Source organism: Colletotrichum gloeosporioides, assembly GCF_011800055.1.
Source record: "Colletotrichum gloeosporioides strain Lc1 chromosome Unknown consensus_59, whole genome shotgun sequence".
Taxonomy (NCBI): Eukaryota; Fungi; Ascomycota; class Sordariomycetes; order Glomerellales; family Glomerellaceae; genus Colletotrichum; species Colletotrichum gloeosporioides.
Window position 1 is genome coordinate 166,296 of NW_025544704.1, and position 24,795 is coordinate 191,090.

At 53.2% G+C, this 24,795-nt stretch overlaps 9 protein-coding genes across 9 annotated transcripts; 6 read left to right on the plus strand and 3 right to left on the minus strand.

Annotated features, from left to right (window-relative positions):
• Window positions 1-1,204: 1,204 nt before the first annotated feature.
• GCG54_00000207 (uncharacterized protein) lies at window positions 1,205-2,516 on the plus strand (the record flags this gene model as incomplete). Its single annotated transcript, XM_045400348.1, has 3 exons — window positions 1,205-1,860; window positions 1,910-1,973; window positions 2,031-2,516. The coding sequence occupies 3 exons, from the start codon at window positions 1,205-1,207 to the stop codon at window positions 2,514-2,516; spliced, it is 1,206 nt and encodes a 401-aa protein (XP_045261999.1).
• Window positions 2,517-3,138: 622 nt separating this feature from the next.
• GCG54_00000208 (uncharacterized protein) lies at window positions 3,139-4,135 on the plus strand (the record flags this gene model as incomplete). The annotated part of the gene is made up of 2 exons (XM_045400349.1): window positions 3,139-3,402; window positions 3,446-4,135. 2 exons carry the CDS (start codon window positions 3,139-3,141, stop codon window positions 4,133-4,135), a joined length of 954 nt encoding a protein of 317 aa, XP_045262000.1.
• A 2,047-nt stretch (window positions 4,136-6,182) lies between these two features.
• Window positions 6,183-7,501, plus strand: GCG54_00000209 (Metallocarboxypeptidase A-like protein; the record flags this gene model as incomplete). The annotated part of the gene is made up of 2 exons (XM_045400350.1): window positions 6,183-6,513; window positions 6,564-7,501. The coding sequence occupies 2 exons, from the start codon at window positions 6,183-6,185 to the stop codon at window positions 7,499-7,501; spliced, it is 1,269 nt and encodes a 422-aa protein (XP_045262001.1).
• Window positions 7,502-8,386: 885 nt separating this feature from the next.
• Window positions 8,387-9,852, plus strand: GCG54_00000210 (uncharacterized protein; the record flags this gene model as incomplete). The annotated part of the gene is made up of 3 exons (XM_045400351.1): window positions 8,387-9,007; window positions 9,063-9,648; window positions 9,719-9,852. Coding segments are annotated over 3 exons (1,341 nt in total), but the record flags the coding sequence as incomplete, so codon positions are not given.
• A 592-nt stretch (window positions 9,853-10,444) lies between these two features.
• On the minus strand, window positions 10,445-11,875 carry GCG54_00000211 (uncharacterized protein; the record flags this gene model as incomplete). Its single annotated transcript, XM_045400352.1, has 4 exons — window positions 10,445-10,629; window positions 10,710-10,991; window positions 11,045-11,592; window positions 11,775-11,875. 4 exons carry the CDS (start codon window positions 11,873-11,875, stop codon window positions 10,445-10,447), a joined length of 1,116 nt encoding a protein of 371 aa, XP_045262003.1.
• A 1,328-nt stretch (window positions 11,876-13,203) lies between these two features.
• GCG54_00000212 (uncharacterized protein) lies at window positions 13,204-13,806 on the plus strand (the record flags this gene model as incomplete). Its single annotated transcript, XM_045400353.1, has 2 exons — window positions 13,204-13,245; window positions 13,321-13,806. The coding sequence occupies 2 exons, from the start codon at window positions 13,204-13,206 to the stop codon at window positions 13,804-13,806; spliced, it is 528 nt and encodes a 175-aa protein (XP_045262004.1).
• A 292-nt stretch (window positions 13,807-14,098) lies between these two features.
• GCG54_00000213 (uncharacterized protein) lies at window positions 14,099-15,757 on the minus strand (the record flags this gene model as incomplete). The annotated part of the gene is made up of 1 exon (XM_045400354.1): window positions 14,099-15,757. The coding sequence occupies one exon, from the start codon at window positions 15,755-15,757 to the stop codon at window positions 14,099-14,101; it is 1,659 nt and encodes a 552-aa protein (XP_045262005.1).
• A 1,581-nt stretch (window positions 15,758-17,338) lies between these two features.
• On the plus strand, window positions 17,339-19,966 carry GCG54_00000214 (putative transcriptional regulatory protein; the record flags this gene model as incomplete). Its single annotated transcript, XM_045400355.1, has 8 exons — window positions 17,339-17,367; window positions 17,431-17,455; window positions 17,578-17,884; window positions 17,931-18,389; window positions 18,443-18,590; window positions 18,642-18,719; window positions 18,769-19,086; window positions 19,171-19,966. The coding sequence occupies 8 exons, from the start codon at window positions 17,339-17,341 to the stop codon at window positions 19,964-19,966; spliced, it is 2,160 nt and encodes a 719-aa protein (XP_045262006.1).
• A 124-nt stretch (window positions 19,967-20,090) lies between these two features.
• GCG54_00000215 (uncharacterized protein) lies at window positions 20,091-23,251 on the minus strand (the record flags this gene model as incomplete). Its single annotated transcript, XM_045400356.1, has 4 exons — window positions 20,091-20,339; window positions 20,397-20,962; window positions 21,025-23,127; window positions 23,206-23,251. 4 exons carry the CDS (start codon window positions 23,249-23,251, stop codon window positions 20,091-20,093), a joined length of 2,964 nt encoding a protein of 987 aa, XP_045262007.1.
• Between the last annotated feature and the right edge of the window lie 1,544 nt (window positions 23,252-24,795).

The following is a 24,795-nucleotide window of genomic DNA, read 5'->3' on the forward strand; positions in this document are numbered from 1 at the left end:
CATGGACTTCCCCGAGCTGAACACTTAGCGGTCATCATTCAATGGAACAACTTGCTTGTCTTCGTTTCGTTATCCACATTCATCTAGGACATCAATGTAAAAGTTAAAGCCTTGTTACAATGCCATGGCAGCTACTGTGAGGTGCATTTGGGTCATCCTCAACTCGGGTGAAAGGCCAACAGCGAAGGAGGATCTCAAAACCATTCGAGAGAAAAAGGAACAAAAGCAAATGTTGTAATGCGCTATTGAGCAGCATGATTGACTAGTCAAGTCGGGCTGTCGTTTGAGTCATGATAGCGCACAATGGAATTGACGGCCCACGAGTACACGGGGCTTTCTCGAACTCTAATTCAAGCTTGTTTGGAATAGAGTAAAGTTTCGACTAGTTCCGTCAGCCTCTGGGAACGTTGGAATGGCTTCGGATACTGCATCGTCTGTTGAACTTATTGATGCAAAGATCTTTCGTCAAATGAAGCCATAAGCTCAGTCGACGGAGCCCCTACAACTCGGAAGGAACTTGATCCTACCGAACTTGAAGAGTCTGTGCGCCGAAGAACTCCAACATGATGTCTGAGATGTCCTGCCATGATGAACATTACACATGATATTAGTTCCTTGAGGGAAACCAGGTCCAGAATTCGAAATTGCTATCGCGATGAACCTAATACTGACGATTTTCTGAATTTCGGAGAGCTCGGTCGATCCAAACTGGTGGAATGAGCTTCTCCCGCCGGGGAATTGTGGGTGCCTGTGAGATTTGGGGCTGCGTAGACGTCTTGGCACAGCACCACGTTACAGTGTTCGTTGATGAACGTGGTAGGGGTAACCCCTACGACCGCTTATGGCCGATAACAAAAACAGCTAGAGCTATGCTCCTGTACATCTGCTCACAGGCCTTTCGACTCAAGCCACTGCCACTCACGATGGAGTCACTCGGTTCGGTAAAGTATGTTAAAGAGAACCAAGAAATCCGGCCCTCCCAGCGAACGCCGCCAAGACTGCTTCATTTTGGCACGGTCAGTATCTGTAAGCGGCGCCAGTCGGATCCGACGGTTGATTCCGCATCAAGACGGAAAAGATGATTGTATAAAGGCGACCCCGAGTCTGCCTCACGATGTCGGCTTCGGATGGAATCATTATTGTTTCGTAACTGCGAATTTCTGTTTGTTAACCCAACTTATACACTCTTTCAAAACTGCCCATTATGTTGTTTCCATCAACACTTGTTTCATGCCTTCCCCTGGCCCTGGCGGCCAATATCTACGTCGCCCCTACCGGCAACCCGACCCCGGACGGCAGCTCGGCCAGGCCGTTCGGTGACATTCAAGCTGCCATCAACATCACCCAGCCCGGCGACGTTGTCATCCTTCGCGGCGGAACGTATGAGCTCCTCAAGAATATCAACATCACCGTGAACGGCACCGCGCAGGCCCCGATTACCCTGCGTGCGGCCACGGATGAGGTAGTCATCATCGACGGCGAGGGTCTCCCGAACACGCCCGCGCCCGTCGGTGCCAAGATTCCCGGCAAGGAGCGCGGCGTCCTTCACGTCGAGTTTGCTCAGTACTGGAACTTCCAACGTCTCACTTTCGCCCACGGGCCCTATGGCGTCTACGTCAAGGACAGCAGCAACCTGCGCTTCAACCAGATCGTGACTCGGGATAACTACGAGAGCGGCTTCCACATGCAGGGTGCCCTGTCCAACAATGTGATCTCCTATCTCGACTCTCACGGAAACCGCGATCCCAGGAACAACGGCGAGAACGCCGATGGTATCGCCATCAAGGAGGGCAAAGGAGAGGGCAACATCATTGTTGGCAGCAGGTTCTGGGACAACTCTGACGATGGAGTTGACTTCTGGTAAGTGTTTTGTAACAGACGTAGTGTCCAGGTTGCTGACCATTTGCAGGGAGTTCCACTCCAAGTTGACCATCAAGGACAGCATCGCCTGGGGCAATGGCTACAACCGCTGGGTAAGTCGACCTCTCGACCCATCACTTCCTGTACTTGAGAGCTGACCAGTCGCCCAGGACCTCCCCGACTTCACCGGCAACGGCAACGGCTTCAAGCTCGGCGGCGGCAGCGCAGGCGACATCCTCCCCGCCGGGCGCGACGTCGTCAACTGTATCGCCTTCGGCAACAAGGCCAACGGCTTCACCGACAACTCCCAGACGGGCGAGTTCCTCTTCGAGGAGAACACCTCCGTCTGGAACGGCGCCGTCGGCTTCCGCAGCGTCAACGCGACGGGCGTTCTCGAGCGCAACATCGCCGCCGTCAACCGCCCGGGCTCCCCGACCAACGTCACCTACGGCGGCCAGGTCACCCTGCGCGGCGCGCAGATCTCCAGGGACAACTCGTGGGACAACTCGGCCCCTCTGCTCACCAACGCGAGCTTCAAGAGCATTGATATCGGCCTTGTCACGGGCGCGCGCAACAAAAACGGCAAGATCGCTGCCAGCGACTTCTTGTTGCCTGTTGATGGAGCGAAGCGGGGTGCCACCACCTCCTGGAAGTAGACCCCGCTGACTTGAGTGCTGGCATTTTCATTCTTCATGTACATATTTTCACCCCAAAAGAATAGCTCTCCAATGAGACACTAGATGTTATCATGGACCATTCTAGAACTCACATAAACTTGCATCCTGAAGATCTCGGCACGCTGCCAAAGCCGCCCTAAGCGCCGATCAAGGCTGCGGTGCGGGGCCGCAAAAGCAGGGAAGCCGGTGATCGGCGGCCTCAAACCCACGGCCCCGGAATCGGCCCTAGATTGACGAGTCGGAGAGGAAACGGACACACGTGCTGGAGAAAACAAGGCTCCATATCGTGCGATCCCGCCTTAGTAATGCTGTCGTGCAAGGGAACATGCCTGGTTAAAAATCTGTGAATAGTGACGGGGTGACGTAATGCGGGTGTCAATGTGGGTGCAGGTCCCTTGCCAAGCGAGTTCCAGGTCGTGATGTGATCATGCGCGTCAACCATGTTGCGGCTTATCATCTCATCTTATCTTCACCACCCACCTAGCTAACTCATCGCATGAGGCCAGATTATAGCGTGAACGGCTAGACACAGAAGCGGACTCATAGTTCAACTCATAATCTTATCATCCGATCAGCGCTAGTGAGCATCTTGAGCAGCACGATGAAGTCTATCGGCATCTTTCCGGGCTCGGGTGGTTTGGGCGGTAGTACCTACGAGTACCTGCGCAAGCTCCTGCCTAATGATCAAATCATCCTCATCAACCGATACCCAGAAAAGATCCCGCAAGAGCATCTCGAACACGGAGTCAGAGTGCGCAAGGCCTCGTACGAGTCAAGCCCCTCCGACCTAGAAGCCGCATTTGCAGGCATCGAGGTCCTCTTCCTCATCTCCTACCCAAGCCATGTGCACGACTACCGAAGAAAGGTAAGAACGCCCCTCAATGTGCAGGGACAAGACCATCTCACAGGAATTCCGTCAGGTGCAACTACCCGCCATAGACGCAGCGCGCCGTGTAGGCATCAAGCACATCTTCTACAGCTCCCTGGCCTTCGGCGGCGACTACCAGGACTCCTCAATAGCGGAGGTGATGCAAGCCCACCTCGACTCCGAGCGCCATCTCACAGAAGCCGCCGCCTCCGACCCCAGCTTCACCTTCACCTCCATCCGCGAGGGGCTCTACTCAGAATCGTACCCGATCTACACTGCCTTCTTCGACGTCAACGCGCCGGCGGACGAGATCCTCATACCGCACGACGGTTCCGGGCCTGGCGTCGCGTGGGTCAAGCGCAACGAGCTCGGGGAGGCGACGGCGCGGCTCATCGCGAACTACTCATGGGACCCGGACCAGTTTGCCTACGTCAACAAGAAGATTCTGCTTACCGGTTCGAGGGAGTGGTCGCTGGAGGAGACGGTGCAGGTTCTGGGCCAAGTTGCCGGCAAAGAGGTTCACATCCGCCAGGTGGATGTTGATGAGTATGTCAAGCTACCGCAGGTCGTCGCGCGCTTCGGGTCGCAGGAGAAGGCGAGGACGTGGGCGACTGCTTGGGATGCTATTCGGGCCGGAGAGACGGCTGTCGTGACCAGTCATATGAAGGACATTATCGGGCGGGAACCCGAAGCGTTTGATGTGACTATCGCACGGTTGAGACAGTCATGAAGTCATCCGAGTGGATGGCTTCTCGGCGCATTCGGTGCTTGGCCGATAGCCAGATGACATGCGCGGCAAACGAGGGGGGATGAGGATTAATGTAGCAACTACATTTGGGGGTTATAATGATCGAGAGTACAGCACGGCGGAGAGAAGATGGATAGTCGGCCGGAGTGAGAGGCAGCGAATGCGGATGGAAGTGGCACCGAAGCGTTGGAGGCTTCATCATGAAGCTTTAGTAGTTCATCCCTCAACAACGGGCGAATGGTTTAGTGGTATAATACTCGCTTAGCATGTGAGTGGTCCAGGGTTCGATTCCCTGTTCGTCCATTGTTTTTTGCCTCTTTGACCTTTGGGACTGCTTATAGACAGTCCTTTACAGATGAAGAGTCGTATGTACTTTTATCTCAGCGTACGAAACGAGGCCTTCATTTTCCACGATTTTTCGCGTTTGCTGGAGATTTGCGAATGGACACATGCCTCATCTCATGTCAAAAAGGTCCGTGCTCACGGCCCGCGTCAGTGAATGAAGTGGATTACGACGTGTGCTCCAAGTCAAATATACCGTTAGGACTTTGCCATGTGTTAATTTCTCGATTTTTTCAAGACTAGCTGATTCCATTCGTTTTTGCGCATGCTTCCATTGTTTACTGATCGAGCGGTGTTTGCCCAGCCCGGACGGTACATACAGATCTCCGCCTGCGTGTCGTATTCCTTGCGGAACACGGGACTGCGAGGTGCTCGGAGCCCATCTCATCCCCGGTTCTCACTGTTCTGTTGTGCACGAACTGACATCATACGAAACATGAGATCTCATAATCTCATGTCATCCGTTTGTCCTTCTTGTCTCAACAGCAGACTCGCAGAGGACAACGTTGCTAACCTGAGTAAGAGGATGGCGGGCTGCTCCGCATGAGTTCGTATCGGACTTTGTGATGGCAGATAAGCCTTAATTGGGGCCCCAGTCGCTAAACTCACTGTTCTAAACCTAAAAACGACCCGAAATTGAAGGTTCGCGTAGAGCCATGCATCGCCATCTTCAGCTCCAAGCTCGCCATTACCGTATGAAAACGCCTCAAATCCTCTCGCACTCCATCTCGTTAGCCGCAGTTCGATTATACCACATTCTAGATTAAGCATCCAGTGCAGAGAGGCGGCTCATGCAGCAGGGCCTGCCTTAGCCTCCGCGAAGCTTCTCTTCCCCAAGTCCACAGCGCGATCCCCCCAAACTCCTGAATCCTTACCGCCGCGCTACCCCAGTTCCGGCAGGTCGGCTGCGTGCAATCCGGCACTTGACCTGCCTGGATCTGCTTAACGACCGCGGGGGGTTGGGTTGGGTTGCACCAGTCCACCCCCGTTTCTACCAGTCAATCATCGCCTCCCTCCCGAACTGCTTAATCAAGCCGTGACGCCGGTCGAACGAGAAACAAAAGAACCATGGCCAACCGGACGGATGTATTGGACAACAAGCTCAATGCGCCCCCAATCGTCCCGTCAGCGGTCAAACGGCAAGCCTATTAGCTCGCGCCTGCATGCCCCTCGTCTGATGGCTGCTGGCTGGCACCTTAATTGCTTCTTCCCTGAACCCCGGTCGTTCCCCCCTCTCGAGAAGACGGAAAATCTCCCAGCCAGAACCTACCTATCTGTAGAGTCATGGACCTTCCCCCTCAGATCTGGCTCCAAAAGCTGGCCAGGCAGCTGTGATCGTCCAGCTTCTAGACACGGCACCAGAAGCTACCCTGCACGCTTGCCCAGACGGGGACTTTTGTGAGTTGTCTCCTCGCGCCTTGTTTTGATCGGGCAGGTCTCCTGTCCCTCAAGCCAAGATATCTGACGAGCTGGGCGTGCATTCGACGCGGGTCGCCATGACCTGAAAAGGAAGGTTGTAAAAACTGCCCAGGCGATCCCCGACGGTCCGATCCTGTTGTCCCTGTTGATTCTGCCGCCTTCCCCTCATCGGTCTCGCGGACGACCATATAACCAGACGACGCCGCGCACCGGTTGCGCTGGTGAAGTTCTTGTCTCTGCACTCTCGACGATATCCCGCATTGTCAAGATGAAGTCGCTCGCTGTCCTGTCCACCACCTTCGCCGCCGCCTCTGCCGCCGCCGTGGCGGGGGCTAGCTCCCAACGGGTGAGCTACGACGGCACCAAGGTTTTCCGCGTGTCCGTAGGCGACGAGGTCGACCGCGTGAACGGCGTCATCAACAAGCTTCAATTGAACACCTGGAAGGGTGTTCCGAGAGCCGGCGCCTTGGCCGACATTGTCGTCCCGCCTGAGCAGGTCGACGAGTTCAACGCCGAGATCTCGGGATTGAACGTGACCACCATGCACGAGGATCTCGGCCTCAGCATTGCTGATGAGTCCAGCTTCTCAGTCTACGCCGGTTTGTAAGAACCAACCACACATCTGGACTACCACTGACATTTTTCCCAGTTGGATCCGCCAACACCACTTGGTTCAACTCGTACCACGCGTACGCCGACCATCTGCAGTTCCTCAAGGACCTTGTGGCATCTTACCCCAACAACGCCGAGATTGTCACCTCTGGCAGCTCGCTCCAAGGCAACACCATCACGGGCATCCACATCTACGGCAGCTCCAAGGGTACCAAGCCCGCCGTTGTCTTCCACGGCACTGTCCACGCCCGCGAGTGGATCGGCACAATGACCAACGAGTACATCGCCTACAACCTGCTCACCAAGTACTCCACCGACACCGAGGTCAAGGGCTTCGTCGACAAGTACGACTTCTATGTCTTCCCGGTCGTCAACCCTGACGGCTTCATCTACACCCAGACCACCAACCGCCTGTGGCGCAAGAACCGCCAGACCACCTCCGGCAGCAGCTGCCTCGGCCACGACATCAACCGCAACTGGCCCTACCAGTGGTCCGTCACCGGCGGCGCCTCCACCGACCCCTGCGCCGAGGACTTCAAGGGCGCCTCTGCCGGCGACGCCCCCGAGACCGCTGCCCTCTCCGCCTGGCTGTCCAAGACCAAGGCTGCGCAGGGCCTCAAGCTCTTCATCGACTTCCACTCCTACTCGCAGCTCTTCATGACCCCCTACGGCTACTCGTGCACCGCCGTCTCCTCCAAGAACACCGAGCTGCAGTCTCTCGCCAAGGGCGCCGTCGCCGCCATCAAGGCCGTTCACGGCACCTCGTACCAGTACGGTCCCATCTGCACGACCATCTACAAGGCGACCGGCAGCAGTGTCGACTACGTGAACGACGTCGTCAAGGCCGACTACACCTTCACCCAGGAGCTGCGCGACACTGGTAACTACGGCTTTGTCCTGCCCGCCAGCCAGATCGTTCCCACCGGTGAGGAGACCTACGCTGGCGTCCGCTACCTTCTTCAGAACATGAAGTAGGGTGGATCACAGTGACTACAGTCTACTCCGATAACCCAAACCTAAACTTTCTTCATGTATTTACTTTACGCACTTGGTGTAATTATCAATACAATGCAGCCACCATTGAAAACAAGCTGCTTAACTGCATGATATTCTGCTATATGTGGGTTCGTCTCTAACTTTAACCTTCACCGTTGATTCCAAATGGCCGCAATCCACTGTGATCTCCCATTCCCTTGATGGAACCACGATATTCGTTCGTCTAGTGCTGCTAGCCTACCCGTTTCTCCAGAGGCCCTTTTTTTTTTTTGACCTTCAACGCCTGTCCTACTTTCCATGCCGTCATGCGCGGGGTTCAACGCCTAGCTCACTGCATGCTGATACGTCTTCGGTGACGGCCAGCTCACACATCAGACGAAGCTTCGGCAGCACATGGAAGTAATGGTACCTTCACGGTAAGCATCCGAGCGGATCTTTCCGGACCGCAATACCTAACCTTGATGTATGGGGGAATGCTCTTTTTCAATACTAAGCTTCTCCTCCCCGGCCGGACGGTGCTCATTTTGGAAGATTATCAGCTAAAGAAGATTATAGGACTGGTTCTTGACACAGGGGAAGAGTTCGAGACCATGCTCTATTGAAGCTCCAAGGGTAGAAGGCTTGGAGTTGATGCAATATTGCTGTTATTTGTTGAGGCCCCGGGCGGGAGATGCGAGGACCTTGACAGATGTGAGGATGAGTACCCTCAATTAATAGGACGTCCATTGACGAGGACTCCTCGTCGATCCGCTCAATTCCTTCCCTGTTCTCTTCTATGTTCCTTGACCTCTGTAGAGACCCCCCATAGCTCCGGACCTCCTGAGGCCGAAAGTAGGCGTTCTAGTCTTGCCCGCGAAACTCTAGCGATCCATCATGCGCCGACTTCCCACCAACGCAACGGTGCTATTAAGCGCGCTCGTGCTACCGTTCACATCGGCCTATGAGTCTCTCGCGCCGCGCGGTGTCCAATCTCTCCCGCTCTCCGTCATCGGCCGGGACATCCTCGACGCCAAGAACGACACCGTCGCGCTCGTTGGCGCCAACTGGCCCGGCCATGAGCAAGCCATGCTGCCAGAAGGCCTGCAGTTCCAGAACATCTCCAACATCGTCACCAAGATCGCCGAGACCGGCTTCAACTCGGTGCGCCTGACGTTCGCGACCGAGATGGTGGACGACATCGTCGACAGGGGAGGCGACGTCACTCTCAGAGCGACCCTGGAGAAGGCGCTCGGCGCGGAGAATGGCACCAAGGTCATGAAGCAGATCATCAACAATAACCCTAGTTTCAACGAGAGCACCAAGCGTCTTGAAGTGTGGAACGCTGTTGCTGATGAGCTGGCGCGTCAGAACATCTACCTGCATCTCGACAACCACATGTCCAAGGCTGGATGGTGCTGTAACGTCGCTGACGGTAACGGGTGGTTTGGCGATGCTTACTTCAACACTACCAACTGGATTCGCAGCTTGTCTTACATGGCAGAGCATGTGAGTTGTGCCTCGCTCTAGTCATGCCGCTCAATGTGCTAACGCATGGATATAGGGCAAAGCCAACTGGAAGTCCTTTTCAAGCATCGGTCTTCGCAACGAGATACGCGAGCGGTTCAGCTACGACAGCCCCCCGGCCGCCCCCGCCATCGAGCCCGGAACGTGGGAGACGTGGGAGAAGCGCATGGTGCAAGGCGCCAGCGCGATCCACGCCGCCAACCCCGACGTGCTCATCTTCTTCGGCGGCCGGCTTGGCGGCATCGACATTGAGGCGCCCGCCAACGGGTGGTACGCCGACGAGCCGAAATGGAACTTCTCGATCGCGGCGCTGCCGTTCAAGAACAAGTTCGTTTTCGAGCTGCATGCGTACGACCACGGTCTGAGCGATGACTGTGAAGGATACTACGGAATGCTCGATGGTTGGGGCGCGGACGTTATGACCAAGGGGCAAGCCAACGTGGCGCCGCTGATCATGAGCGAATGGGGCCATGATCAGTCGGATACATCGCGCGATTATGAGAAAAGGTTCCACAAGTGCCTGATGGACTTGATGGTTCAGAGGAGCGTTGGGTGGATGGTTTGGAGTATGGGCGGCAGCTACTACATCCGTGAAGGCAAAGCTGATGTTGAGGACTTTTGGGGTAAGTTGCGTGTTTCTGCTTTTCTGACTGCACTTGGTAGGGGTTAGACCTGCCGCTAACCGTTTTCCAGGACTTTTGGATCGCACATGGAGCGACTACCGAGGTCACGATTCAATCAAGAAGCTCCAGGCCGGCATGAAGGCCACGTACGAGTCTTTCAACAAATCTATGCCAGCTGCTGCGAAGGAAGTTGGAGGTAGGTAGCTCGGGTGAAGTTGAGAGCAGAGGTGTGTTTTTGAGCGTCGCCCTGCTGCCCAGTCTTGATGGTGCTGGCCACAGCCTTGAATGATGTCTTTCCACCTCCTGAACTGTCATTTACGGTTTGGCCCAGCAGGTAACGTCTACGGGCACATCTTGTTGACGGCCGTGCGGACCAATAGATACCTTAATACAGTAACCCAGACAGTGGTCGAAATCCTTTGATAAGCCAGCACACCTACATCACCTCAGACTGAAACTGCGCGTCTGATCATGGCAATGCTCGGCTTTATGAGATACGCTGATTGCCACAACCTGATCAATCGAAATCGTGTTCTAAAGAAAAAGATATTTATTTGATTGTGGTACCAATTTATTTGGAGGCTTACAATGAATGCGATTTGAGTAATGGCAGAGAAGTACATAAATATCAGAAATCAGCTGCAGGAGACCCGACATTGTTTGCGAACTTGGGATCCAAAGTAAGTTTAACACAGATTTGCTATACGAAACACCAGGAAGGTTCGGGGAATCCACAATGCAGTGCCACAGCACTCATCATGATATGTACATCAGCGAAGGTGTACTAGGTACCATTTCACACGCTGGTTTCTCCAATAACGTCTTGGAGCTTTTCGTAATTCGGGGCCAGCATGAGCGCAGGAATATGGTTGTAACACTCCTGCTCTCCGTCATTGTCTGGATCGTTGTTGACGCACTGTCTTTTATACGATTCATGCTGCTCATCGTATGGCAAAGCGGTCCCGTCGGCTTGCTCATAGCCTGCGGAAAAGTCAGTTACAGTGGAAGGAAGAACGGCACAACGAAGATCAGAGTTCCGTAATTCAAACGGTACCACTTACGAAGAGCCCAAAGTACCTCCGGGCTACCCTCGGGGTTGAGCTTTGGGACCAAGGAGCACACGTTGGGAATGTTCTCAACCTCTCCAATGCAGTCGGGATCGTCGGCGGGAAGACTGGTACAGTGCGTCCCGGTGCAGGGGGTGGGCGCCGAATACTGTCTGCGGGATGTGGTTCCGCAACTCTCAATGAGCTTGGGGAAGAACACCCAACGAGTGTAATGTTCGGGGCTGACATTCGATACAGTTTGGGTGGTAGATACGAACGTAGTCTTCGTCAATGACCCTTCTTCTTGTTAGTGCAAGGCGTACCGTCCCGGGATGCTACTTCGGACTCACATTCGTAACTCACTCCGGCTCCTATGACTTCCTTGAAAATGCCCTCAATGCCAATTGAGAAGCCGTTGGAGATCGAGGTCTCGCTGCCAGCTCCTAGCTCCACGGCCTTTCCTGGGAGTTGTTGATCTCCTCCAGCGCCAGGTGCCCGCTGCTCGTGACCGAGAAAGCCGGTCCTTCGCAGTTCACAGAAGACCTGACACTTGTTGTTCTCGGGAGTAATTTGGCCACAAGTACCGTCCTCATTGAGTTTGTTCTTCGCGTCACAGTCAAAGTGCGGGACGCCATCGTAAGCATACGCACAGTCACGCTTGTTAAGTAGAGACCGTCTCTTGGAAGGTTTCTTCGAGCCAGGAACGTCGGGAGGGTTGGAACCCGGAGGTTGGGTCAGGCTGACTCCGCCGACTCCGTAGGCAGCGAAAGTCAAGTTGTTGACAACATGGATGCCCGTGAAGCCGCCATTGAGGCCGCAGTCCTTGATGAGCTGATCAACTCCACGTTTGACTTCACCACGGTTGATGGTCCGGTTGCGCTGGTTGCCGTTACAAAGACTGACGACAGTTGTGTTGACGTGGGCGAAAATGCAATCATCCATAGCCATGAAGAAGGCATCGGACGTGACGATGGTGTTTGTGAGGTACTGCGCGGCCTCCAACGAGTCTTTCTCCGTGTACCTGAACAGCCTTATGTTGGCATCGTTGTAATCAGATGAGCTGCAGGGGTTCAGACTTACCCACGATCCTGGCCACAGATGGTATAATGATCAACACCATTCCCTGTTCTAGGCAATACACCGCCGACTGCGCGCAACCACAAGAGGAGCTTGTTAAACATTTCTGTGTATGATACGAAGACAATCAAACACAATGTTATGCGTGTAGGAAGGAACGGTTCACGAGTTCTCTATGACTCAACTGTTGAAGCTGGAGCGGTGGAGTGCAGATTCAATGTAATTCATGGCGAGATTTTCTTCCCTTTAAATACTTTTGTGGCCTTGATGATGAAGGAGCTCCAGTCTTCCTTAGCTAAATGCCTTAATATCACGTAAAACAGTTTGGCTTCTAGCCCAGAGCCCTACGTTCCGTAGCATCGCCGGATCAAAGCTGGTCAATGAATACACGAGCACTTTCGTATCCCAACAGCCCCCACCTGCCATTCATCCTCCACACCGTCTTGCACTAGACCGTCGTGTCCAGTACGGTTTCTCTCGGGCTAGATGTTGAACGTTACTTGCGCCTTCTTCTTTGAAAGGCGAAAGTTCAGCAACTATTCCTACCATCGCCTGATGGTGCTGGATTTGGCTACCCAGGAGACGTTCCGAAGTCTCAAGACGGCCATGCTACTGCTTCAGAAAGGCACAGTTCTGCACACAGAAACGTCCATAGTTCTAGACCTAGAATCGAACAAACTTGGGAATAAGTTGCCAAACCCGATCTACACAAATATTCACGATGCGCAGAGGCGACGCCCCCAAATTTATCAGGCTTCCAAGACTTCTGCCAAGAGCTCTGTGTTGAAACCGATATTCCAACCGCATAAAATCACAATGCCAGTTGTGTGATTCGTTCGTAAAGGTATCGCTTTTCAATCTGCCTGCATGGGCTTTAGACAATACGGACCACACATGGCCCAAGGAGGGCCAAACGTCTTTGGCTATAACCTGACTGACAAAGACGATTTGATTGGCGCCCTTATCCATTAACCAACCGCCGGTTCTCAGTGTCGCATGCGATCCATGTAAGTCGGGTAAATGTCGAGGACTTTTGCCATGCCTGAATAGGCAAATTGCTCGCCAAGATTGACTTGGCATAGGCGGGAATGACAGGTACAACCAATTGAGGGGAGCCAAAGCAGTTGGCTGAATGCAACTGAGAAAGGAGTTTGACAGCCACGCGACCTCTAGAATGAGACACAAGTATGGCGCAGCACCAACACCGGCGCCCATGATTCCCAAGCGAAATTACACATTTCTATGGTTCCCACGTCATCGCAAAACCTGTCATTGGCAAGAGAGCGTACGCTTCACGGCCATATGAGATAGGACCGGTGCCTATAAGACCGGTGAAGGCAGAAATTTTCTCCCCCATCACACAAGCCGCGGCGAACAATAATCTCAACAAGAAACCCGCTTAGAACAACAACGAAACATCGGCAACCAAAAAATGGACAAAGTTGTCTATGTCAACGAGAGTCACCGAACTCACGTATGTACTTGAGGACTTTCAGCAAGCTCCTTGGCCCTCCTACCAAACTTCTTTCGTCTGACTTCTTACTATTAGCTGCAAGAGCGCTGGCATGCATATCCGGAAGCGTGTTCGAGGCCGGCCCCCGATCTTGGAATACCAATCGTCTGCACCACGGGAAGCGATGTCATCTTTACCAGAGGATACCTCGTGAGTCCCGGGCAAGACTTCGACATGTTCGAGCACTGTTGTCCAAGCAACCGGAATGGGTCAAACGTTTACATGACACAGCGCTTCTGCCAGTCTAGTACATGTTTCACTCATCAGCCGGAGATTGCGATCAATTGGCCTGACTGTGTGAGAGAGGCGGCGGGGAAGAAGATAGACGAGCTCAAAGCTGAGGGGAGAAAGTTCAACTACACCAAAGACATTTTCAAGGGGAAATGTGAATGGATCGATTACACATCTCTCAAGAAGGAGCTTCAGTACAACAAGAGCGAGTCTAGTTCATTGGGTGTGAGCAAATGCGTCATTCTTGCTCTGACTTTAGCATCTGTAGTTGGGGCTCATTTCATCATGTAGCTTGTTTTCTATGGAGAAGAACTTTGCCTAAGGTTGGCCAGACGCTTCATAACGATGTAGTAATATTTTCCTGTGTCCTGCTTGGGTTGGCTGCAAAGTAACTCGGTTTGTACTTGGACAGTTTTGATGAGAAGAGAATGCAATAACTCGACTTAGGCGAATGGAGTTCTTAGTGCTAAATGCTGCATTGTACGATTGCAACTCCTGCTAACATTCAGCTCATTCGCATGTCTGCCATGCGTGGCCCATGCTGATCTCATCTAGCCCGACACCAAAATCAGTCCACTAGGTCTCAAACCTGCCCGGGAAACACTTGCTGTCCCTCAAACCACGTCTCTACAGCCTTTGCCTGTAGAGCTTTCTCGGGCTTCCATTCCAGATCAAATACAGCCAAATCAGCCCTTTTACCAACTTCGAATGACCCTACACGGTCATCTAAGAAACAACTCCTTGCCGCCCCCTCCGTGGCCCCAGCCACAACATCACACATGGACAACGCGAACTGAGGGTTGACGACCGTCTCCAATTCCGGCTCACGGGCCGACCTTCGCGTGGTTGCAATGTATAAGTTGTTGACAATATGGTGCGGCGCAGTCGGCGCATCAGAACCAATAGCCACGGGTGCTCCCCCGTCGGCGAAGTCGCTGTACGCGAAAGCGCGTCCACAGCGGTGCTCGCCAATGAGCTTCGGCCATGCGCGGAGGATAGCAGGGTCGGAGTGAACAGGCTGAACGGAGGCCGTGATGCCCAGCTTACCCAACCGCTTGGCGTCCTCTGCGGTTGTAACTTCGAGATGCTCAATACGAGGGCGATGCTCCGGGCCGACATACTTCTCGAGCACATCGATGGCGTTGGCGACTGTTCGGTCACCGATGGCGTGGAGCGCAACTTGCAAGCCGTATTTTGTCGCTGCTTCCACAACGGGACCCATGTGTTCCGGTGACCAGACGGGATCGCAGTTCTCGTTGTTGTGGCTGTATGGCTCCTTCAAGGAGGCTGTGCAGGCGTCGATGATGCCATCGCAGACCAGCTTGATACCCACGAGTCTGCAGTCGGGGTCCGTTTCCAAATTGAACTCTTTTGCGAGTTCTGCAGCCCTCTCAACCTGCTTGATGTTCTCCGCATCATTGTCCCTCGGCAGGATCATCCAGTAGGCAGCGAAACGAATAGGGAACGGTCGACCGGCTTCCTTCTCCCGCTTGCGATAGTTTTGCAGCGCTTCCCATCCCTCCTCTTCCATTGCCATGTCGATGAGACCAGTGAATCCAGCACTCGTGTAGTCGTTGACAGCGGTTTTTATTGCCGATATGCGATCTTCCATCGTGGAGGTCCTGGCCATGTACAACGGAATCCACTTCATACTAGCTGCTTCCGAGAGCAGTCCACTCGGCTTGCCAGTCTTGGGGTCGCGCATGATTTCACCACCAGGAGGGTCCGGCTCGTTGTCCAGGTCCAGCTCTCTCAGAGCGGCGCTGTTGCACCACGTAGAATGCAGGTCCTTTGCTGTGATCAAGATTGGACGAGGGTCTAAGTCGTCAATGAGCGAGGCCAGGGGACCCTCTGGTGTCATGAAATGCATCCAGCCACTGCAAAAGATACGCGCCTGGTCCGGATTGGCGGCGGCATGGTCTTTGATGGTCTTCCTGATGTCCGCCAGGCTCTTGCACTTATCCAGAGGCAATTTCTGCAAGGTCTGTCCCAGCTGAGTCAAGTGAATGTGTCCGTCGAGGAGACCAGGCAGGACGTGGCGGCCGCCAACATCGCGAACCTCAGCTCCTGCATCAACGGCGCTCTTGACTTCGCTTGCTGAAGCTTCGCCGACGAAGGTGATACGGCCGTCCTTGATCACGAGAGCCTCGGCGAAGTTGGCCTCCGATCGCTGTCCAGGTGGCGCCTTGTTTGACCGGAAGAACCTTCCGTTCTGGAAGACGACATGCTTTGAAGTCGTCATGCTGGGTTGCTGGGACGTCTGAATAGTGTGTCTGACAACTCAGCCGCAACTGGAGATCCTGTCAACCTTGTACCTTGGTGAACGAAAGCTTAGTAAGTTTAGCGCATGCCGCAATGATTGTGAAAATGTGGCAAGATGAGAAGGAGGGGTGAGGTTGCATGATGATGTGATAGCCTAGATAGCAAAGATAGGAGGGGCATGCGGGGTATCATGTCCGACATCTCGGCCGGCCGCTCGGCGTTGCATTATTGCACGCGGGGTGGGCTTTCGGCGGCAAAAGAAACAGCGCAATGCCTCCGTGATCGGTGAAAACGATATTGAGGAGGGCTTGGCAATTTGAGATTTTGTTTTGGCGAGTGATGGAAGCTTGGAACCCGAGCCCATCACGTAAGATGGTGGGGTCCCTGTGGGTGGCGTTACAAAGCGGTTGCTAGTCTGGGTTCGCGGTGGTTGGAGGTTGGAACTGTCGAAGCAATTCAATCGGGACTAAAATAGACAAATCTTTAGCAAATCTCAGAGACATAGAGCTAAAAGACTGCATGATAGAATGAATATTCGGGATAGTTGACAACAACAACACAGAGCAACCGGAGAACTATCCTCTCTCGCTAATAGATACCACTATCAGCTCTATGTCGACGCTCTGTTGCTGAGTTGCACCAGACTCTTCGTGAAAAGTCCAAAACGGATGAATGAGACTATAACGATCCCAAATTTATTTTATAGCCATATTAGTTGAAGGGCCCGACTGAGCGCATCGGAAGGCTGGCAGCTTCAGTCTGCAATCAAAACAGACTTGAAAACTACCTAGTTGTTGACATGTGCTTAACTCGATTACAGCTTGTGTGACCAAGTCATCCAATCGCAAGAGTCGTATGAGAACTTCTTCACTCGTTGTCACGGACAGCCGAAAACCTACAAATCAAAATGCCCCTATTGTCTAGTTGATAACAGTGTCTCATGGTCCATTCGTACAGACTAATCTGGGCAGTAAAGTCTTCACTATTCCTGTTATTGGATTTGGTGCAAAGATCCACGCAGAGAACTTTTGCGCTGTTTCCTCTCATCCTTCTGATTGCCTTCATCGTTGCCTAGGTCCAGCTACACGCTCGGCTTTGTAGTGCTTAAGCTCCGGCGATATCGTATTGCCTAGGTTGTGGATCCTTCCACCCTGGCCATGCTGATAACGCCCTCTCAGCGCAGAATTACAATTGACGAAATCTGCAGGGTTGAACCTGTGCCAGAAAGGACGCTGATGAAATACGAATTCGTTTGCCACCTAAAATTAGTGAGTCGAGCCCCCAAATGGCAAGTCTATGACGAACGTGGTTGGCCACGTTGCATAGAGGGATTCATAGCAGGGTTTCTCAGCCATCGCGCTGTCAACTGTCAACAGGCACCCATCCCACTTCAATCCACCCCGCAATCTTCAGCGCACCGGCCAAGTTGTGAAAAAGGGTCCAAAACAAATTGATTGTCATGTGACCGCGGTGGTTTTCGTCCCGCACCTTTGCCAGCCCCTTACGCGCGCGACTGACCGTCTCTCTGGTGGTGATTGCCTGCCTGTATGCCCACTTGAAGATGGAGAAGACCAACGTGAAGCGGATATCGTAAGTTGATCTCAGTATGTCAACTCGATTCAGAAAGATGCTGAACATGTAATGAAAAAAAAGGTGTAAACGATGTCAACAGAGAAAGGTACGGCGGTATTTGTAATCCCCGGAGTCCCTCCGATGTCGCCCGCCCCGTCTTCGCCGATGGCCGTCGGCCACCGCCGCATTGTGGAAGTCTCGTCCGGCTGACAACGGCGCCGCGCTCAGATCCGGTGTTCCCGCATATTCCCATGCACCAATTGCTCCGCAGCTTCGGCTAAGTGCGAGTTTCGGGAGAGCGACTTCAAACGGCCGCCGGTGTCGCGCGAGTATGTTGCGGCACTGGAATCTCGCATCGCCTCGCTCGAGGGCTTCTTGGCTCGGCTCAAGGAAGCTAGCAACGATGAACGAAACCAAATTTTGGACGAAGTTGAGATCAAAGACTACGTGCCGTCTTTCTCTAGCTTGCCCTTGGAAGACGAAGCAGCGTTGAGTGAGGCTTTGACCAAGGCGACTTTGCAAGAGACTTTAGATGGTGAGATTCCAAGACAGTGAGTGCAACGTGGTAGCTAACCGCTCAGGCTCTATGATCTACCACGGTCCAACCAGCATCTTCCAGAACGACTACGGGGATACTTGTGGCAGCTCATCGGGCAACTCAAAAAAGTCACCCTTCCAGGATGACAGAAGCAACCTGATCAACCAGACAATGCGTTTGTGCCTGGGTCTTTTCTTCTACTGGCAGTATCCATTGTTCATGTTCATCGACAGGGAGGCTTTTGTAGCTGAATTTGAGGACAATCCCATTGACGGAGACTTCTGTTCTCCTCCTCTGATCTACGCTGCAGCTGCAATCGGGGCTCTAATGTCGAAGGATCCTGATATCAGGTCCCGGGCGCAAGGTTTCGCGGATACGGCACAAAGCATCCTGACAACTGAGGGTCTTAGCGCCCCGAGACCAACCTCTGTGCAGGCTTTGCTTTGCTGTGGATATTACGAAGTCGGACAAGGAAATATTTCGAGGGGCTGGATGTTCGCTGGTAGGCTGATATGGTATCATTGCCGTATTATTTGATCACTTACGCAAGGGTAGGCATGGCTTTTAGAATGGGACAAGACATCGGCTTCCAACGGGAACCGACTCACTGGGGCTCAGAAGACAGGCCGAACTCGAAGTCGCCATTCCCTTTCGATAACGAGTTTCGACGCCGGATATACTGGGGCTGTTTCTTATCTGACAAGTTAGTCTTGCAGGTTGTTGCCCAATCGGTGGCGCGCTAATTCGTGTGCAGAATCTTCAGTTTGTTTCTAGGGCGCCCAACATTCATGTACGAGAATGACGCCGATGTCAATTTGAGCGAGCCACTGCCGTTAGTTATATTTACATGCTTGCCTTACCTTCCGCTAACAGGATCATAGCCATGACCCCCCGGTTTGGGAAAACTGGCTCTTTTCCCATGACCTTGGCTTTCTGAAGACGGTGCGCCCGGCTGGGCCAAAATTGACTCTACTGTTTAACCAGCAAATAGAGTTGGCCCGAATAATTCACGACATGCTTTCTACGACATTTGCGCCTAGGAAAAAGACCGATGCGCATGCTAGGCGGTGGACTGAGGTGTCGCTCAACAAGCTGAACGCCAGACTTGTTGCCTGGCATGAGGCTCTCCCGACCAACATGAGATGGAAGAAGTGGTTTACCAATAAGGATAACCTGCAAGTCAACGTGGCCATTTTACAGTAAGTATTTCATTCTCTGACGTTGATGGGAATAGTAGACAGGGGCACTCACACTCTTGTTTTTTGAAGCACTCTCTACCACAGCACACGCATCAGCCTCAACCTGCCCTTCATAGCTTCGATAGGACACATGCCATCGTTGTCAGAAGACAAACCCGAGAATGAAAAGAACCCGCTTGCTCAGTCGTTCAGAGTATGCAGAGCAGGTGCAGAGGGCATCGTGGATGTTTTGCAGCGTTTCAAGAGCGAACATACTCTCGGCAATGCGCCTCTTCTTTTTGTGGGTGGCTGTATCTTGGCTATGAATGCGATATTAGTCACTTGTAGGCACATGAGTAATCCCTCGTCGCTAGCCAACGACACCCTGCTGCCTATACTGGACGACGCACTGCAAGACATGGCTCATTCGTGGTCACTTGCGGGAGAGGCCAGGCTGAAGTTCAAGAGCGTGCTGGATGCGAAGACCCGTCGGAGTGCTGTTCCATCCACAGAGATAGATAAACATGTCCTGGGGTCTCGCAGCGCCTCAGAAGTGCCTATGTCGGTGCCGGTCTTGCATGAGGAGTTTTCGATAACAGCCGCAACGACTTCAGCGATTGCATCCGCACCGGCCCCGAATACGGACTCGCCCGGGCCTGGTGTACCCATCGATCCTACTCTCATCACACCGGGGGATGAATCACTAGTAAACATGGGAATAGCAACACAAAGCGGTGACTTGGAGACTCCTGGACAACATGTCTGGGAGCCGATGAGCGTCTTGGACAGCGAAGCGGCGTATTGGGCTGGAGTAGGCGGCAACTTCCTGGCTGAATCAGATTTGGATTTCTTTGACGGTGTGCCGGAGTTTGACTGGTCAGAACAGCCACCGATACCATAATGATTTGTGAGAATTTGACTTTTTGGGGTATTTCTGATAGTAATAAACTTGGGTAATAGCGGGTCCCGGTGTTCTTCCTCACACCCACCGTTTTCCTTTGCAAAGGATCTTACGTGTCGCCATCTTATGTCTTCGGTCGGAATTCATCGATAACACTGACGGGCTTGGTGTAGCTCAGCTCAGTCTTGTAATCGTGGGGGAGGCCAAAGACCTTGGGCCCGGCAATCTCGAGGGCACGCTCGGTTGCCCAAAGAGGATGGCCCGCCATGATCATGACGGCCACCTTTAGGCCGTATCTGTATTCCTGGACACCAATGGCTTCGCCAGTCGAGGTGTCAAGGAGGAAGATCAAGTCGGGAACAGTCGCGATGACCTTTTCAAAACAGTTAGCATCATTGCCAGGAAAGGTGTCAACGGTAATCAGGCTTACCTTCTCCGTGCCATCCTCAAGTTTGCCCAAAACGCCGAGGTTCTCATTCATGAACGGAACCACAACTTCCTTCAAGCCCTCGCCAATTCTATCCGTATCCGTTTCCATCTCACTTTCACTCAGCCTCTCAACGGTTACCTTGCCCAGACTGTGTGCCGTCGTTGTCAGGGTGCTTTCGACGCCACGGATCTTGCCTTGGAAGAGCACCTTGGCGCTACCAGGACCACCGGCAGCCTCGATCAAGTCCTTTGTAACCGTTGAGACAGTGCCAGCCTGCTGCGCCAAAGCGACTACACGTCCCAGACGCCATGCGAGTGAGTAAGTGTTGGGGATGCCGACCTCGCGCATCAGCTTTCCGGGGATGGGACGGCCGGCTGCGCCGGCGGCTGAGCCCATAGCCACACATGCATCACGAATAGCTATTCCTGCTGAAGTCTCATCGGTTTGTGTCGCGGGGATGACAACGTTGTGACCGGTTCCACTGCAGAGAGTTACAGGGAGAAGCTCGTTGACGGACTTGGCGTGGATGTATTGGGAGACCATCTCAAACTGGGGGTAAGCTCGGCCTGTGGAAATAGTGTTAGCAGTATGAACAGTGTGTTGGAGTCCATTAGTCTAGGAAACCTACCCATCATGTCGCCGTCAACCGTGGGGATATCGTAGTACCGTGAGCTTCCCCAAATAAGGGTAGCAACACCGTTCGCCCCACCGATCTCGGTGGCAATCAGTCTCTCAAACTTCGTCTTCATCTCCTTCTCCATCTCCTGCATGGCGTGCCATACGCCGTGTCCTCCGGGACGTTCAATACTAACTGCCGGTGTACCGACACTAGCAACGGGTGGCATCATCTCCTCGTCCTTCAAGTCCTCGATGCGAATGATCTTCATTGTCTCTCCTTCTGTGAGGAGCTGTCTCAATTGGAGGTAAGGGGCGTATGGCGACCCGCCGCCACCGCAACCAAGGATGTAGCAGCCGATGGACAAGAACCTCAGGTCAGTCTCTGAGAGAGTCCAGAGACCGCTCGACTCGATCTGTGGGCGGTAGGTCTTAAGGTCGACGGTATCATCCTCGTCGGCATCACCAGCGTCTGTTGATTCATGGTTCTTGGTCTCCTCGAACATCTCCTCGTCAACAAGTTGGTCAGGGGCAGCCGTCTTGGTCATCTCCGAGTAGACCCGCTGATGGTCCGCAGGCAGCGCAACCTCGATCTTTATGGAGGTCTGGTTCTCCACATATGGCACGCCAGCGACTTCTTCGTGGAGGACTGTAACAGAGCTGGAATCACCTCCCTTGGCGACAGCGTTTTCAATAGCTCTGGCTTTGACCTCCGCAATGCCGCCCTGGATATCTGAGCCGTAGACAATCGTCTCAGCTGAGCCGTAGATCTTGGCGATTGCGGCACCGATGGCATTAGCAACGCCAGCATGCTCTGGCAGCACCACTTTGCTCACACCGGTGAGCTCTGGCGGGCAAAGAACGGAGCCACCTCCGACCAAGATGACGGTGCACGGCTCGGGAGAGAGTTTGGCGCGATCGATGACAGATTCCAGCATCTTTCTGACTCGTGCCTTGCCTTTCTCAATAGTGTCGGTCGACAAGGCAACGGAGGTATTGCCAATCTTTGCACCCGATGCAACAGCAATATCTGTCGCCGTGGCCACCTCGCCTCCGAAGCAGAGCGCCTTAGTAACGAGGTCATGGCCGACGCTGTCGGGTCCAACAGCAACAGACCCATCATCACCAACATGGAGGATGGAACCTCCGCCCAAGCCGATACTCTCGACTGAAGGCATCTCGAGGTTGACCTTGACGCCAGCCAGAGCTGTGTAGCTCTTGGACAGACGAGGGTATCCGTTCTTCAACAGATAGCCTACATCAGAAGTCGTGCCACCAATATCAACGACGATACTGCCAGATTGATCGATCGCGTCTGATGCAAGGAATGCAGCGCCCCGGATGGAGTTGGTGGCACCCGATGAGAAGATCTTGATGGGAGCCTGCATGGCTTCGGAAAACGGCAGAAGATGGCCAGAGTTGGAAGTCAAGTACAACGGGCACTGGAGACCGATTCTACGCATGGCGCCGATGAAAGCTCTGATCGTCCGTTGGGCAAAGTTGAGAATCGAGGCATTCAGAATCGTGGCGTTCTCGCGGGCGAGGAGACCCGGACCTGCGATGTTGTGAGACAGGACAATGTTGACATCTTCTCCAAGCTCATTGCGAAGGATCTTAGAGACCTCTTCTTCTTGGTGGTAGTCTTTGTCGGTAGAGCAACCGATCCCAACAATGGCCACGTTCTTCAGCCCTTTGGACTTGATGATGGCCGCTTGCTCGCGGATCGCTGCCTCATCGATGGGTCCGATGAGTGTGCCGTCGATATTGCATCCGCCAGGGATGATCGCAGAGTGTCCATTGATGATACGCTTCAGAGCTTTGGGCCAGTCTGCGAAGGGCGGTGTTCCTGTGGAAAAGTTGTGAGAGGCCAAGCGAAGGACTGCAATCTTCTCGACCCGCGACGTGTCTCTCTCAATGATTGCGTTCAAGAAATGCGTCGTGCCGATGGCAAGAGCAGTGATGCTCGCCGGGTTGATGGTTGACGTGTCCAGCAGAGCTTTCAGAGTTGCCTGAACAGAGAGCGTCACGTTGGAGGTGGTCGGGGCTTTGTGAGACGCAACCACGGCGTCCGCACTGGTCTTGGAGACATTGAGCAAGACGCTGTCCGTGTTAGTACCTGGAAGATACGGTCAGTTTTCGGACGCAGAGGAGCCGACGTAAGTGACACGGTCCGGGGGCCCTGTCGGTCGCTCACCTCCGACGTCTACTCCCACCACCAACGTCCCATCCGTCGAGGCCATTTTGACCAGACTTTTCGTGCGACGGGCGCTGAAAATTGTCGCTATGGCCGTTACGCTGCGGAAAATCGGCTGCTTTAAGATTCCAAAGCACGCCACGTTTGACGTGATTGAGGGGATCGCAGGCAAAAGGGCTGTTTCGTCGTCAGGAGCGGCTCTCGGTGATGACCTCCGTGTACGTTGAAGGTAGTTGACGCGGGCAGATTCAGCCGGGAGGTGGGGTTCAAGTAACGGAGTCCAACTCCGTTCATCGGCGACCGTATGCGACCCTATCTGGGTTGGGCGCACTAAAAGCGAGTGACCCTCTCGCTAATGCACCCGCAACCACTTTTGCCAGGGCTACGCGTATGGGGAAGGTGGATGATATGCAGACGGTTTGGGCGTCTCGGAGTTAAAACTTCATCCCCATCTTCGCCTCTATTGGTCTCATGTTGGAAGACTTCTTATGATTGATGTAAAGTTATATCTCGGCACCCTCCTTCAGGATTTGCATCTTGCTAGCTCAGTTTCAGGTGCCTGACTGACTGGCTCATGATAACATGAGAGTTATCCGAACGATGATAGGATAATGCGAAGCTTCACGATCAGGCGATATCTCTGGGAAGTGTCGGCATTACTGTCCGTGGCAGATAGCGATATTCAAAGTACAAGTCCAAACCGGATCTACACTTTGTTACGAATGACTCGTGAGAACGGAAAGGATGCAATTCTAACGAGTCCAGCGAACGCTGAAGTTCTTTCACACACAGCGACGACAGCGGCCATGATTGACTTTTCTCCAATCCACTTCACAAGAACCCTACGTTTCTTTCGCGAGATTTACACTTCTTTCATTTCGGCTGCAACATTTGCTTCAAAACGCGAGGAGGATAACGTAGAAAGAATCACGCCGAACGTAAGGTAGCTGATGGAGATGTTGAACTTCAGAAACCTGACTCAGTAACTGTGGAAGACGCCAGTGGAACCAGCAAGATCCAGGTTGTCCAAGCAGTCTGGGGAAGGCATGAAAAACTGACAATCGTACAGACTGAACGGTGAGTTCCGAAAGAGATCATTGAAGTCTAGCACTGCAGTTACTTGTTTTGCATACGTCGGCTTCGGCTCAACGCTGCCGGGCTTAGTTGTCGCAATTTCCTACCCGACCGCATGTAGTCCTCATGTCAGTAGACCATTTCCTCTTGCTTATGGCATGATTCATGTTATCGTCATCTTTCTTAGTCTAGCCTCTGTTCCAAGAAGAGGCTAAAAGCACCCGCCCGAGTATGTAAAATCATTGTAGTATCTTACAAGATACACAGAACATCATCGAGATCTGGGGGTAGTCGAAGACCAACACGAACACACAGTATTTTGGAGCACACTTGAGAAGGCGACGGCATCCTTAGTTGATGTGAGAGAAGTGTGATTATAATTGATATCATTCAGATCCCCAGTTGTGATTCGCATTAGCATCTAAGTAGTTCAATGAATCCTTTGGATAGGTACTACTTTGTGATTACTGGCGTTAGTTACGTCGTATCTGCAGGTATCCTGTCTTGTACTGCTAT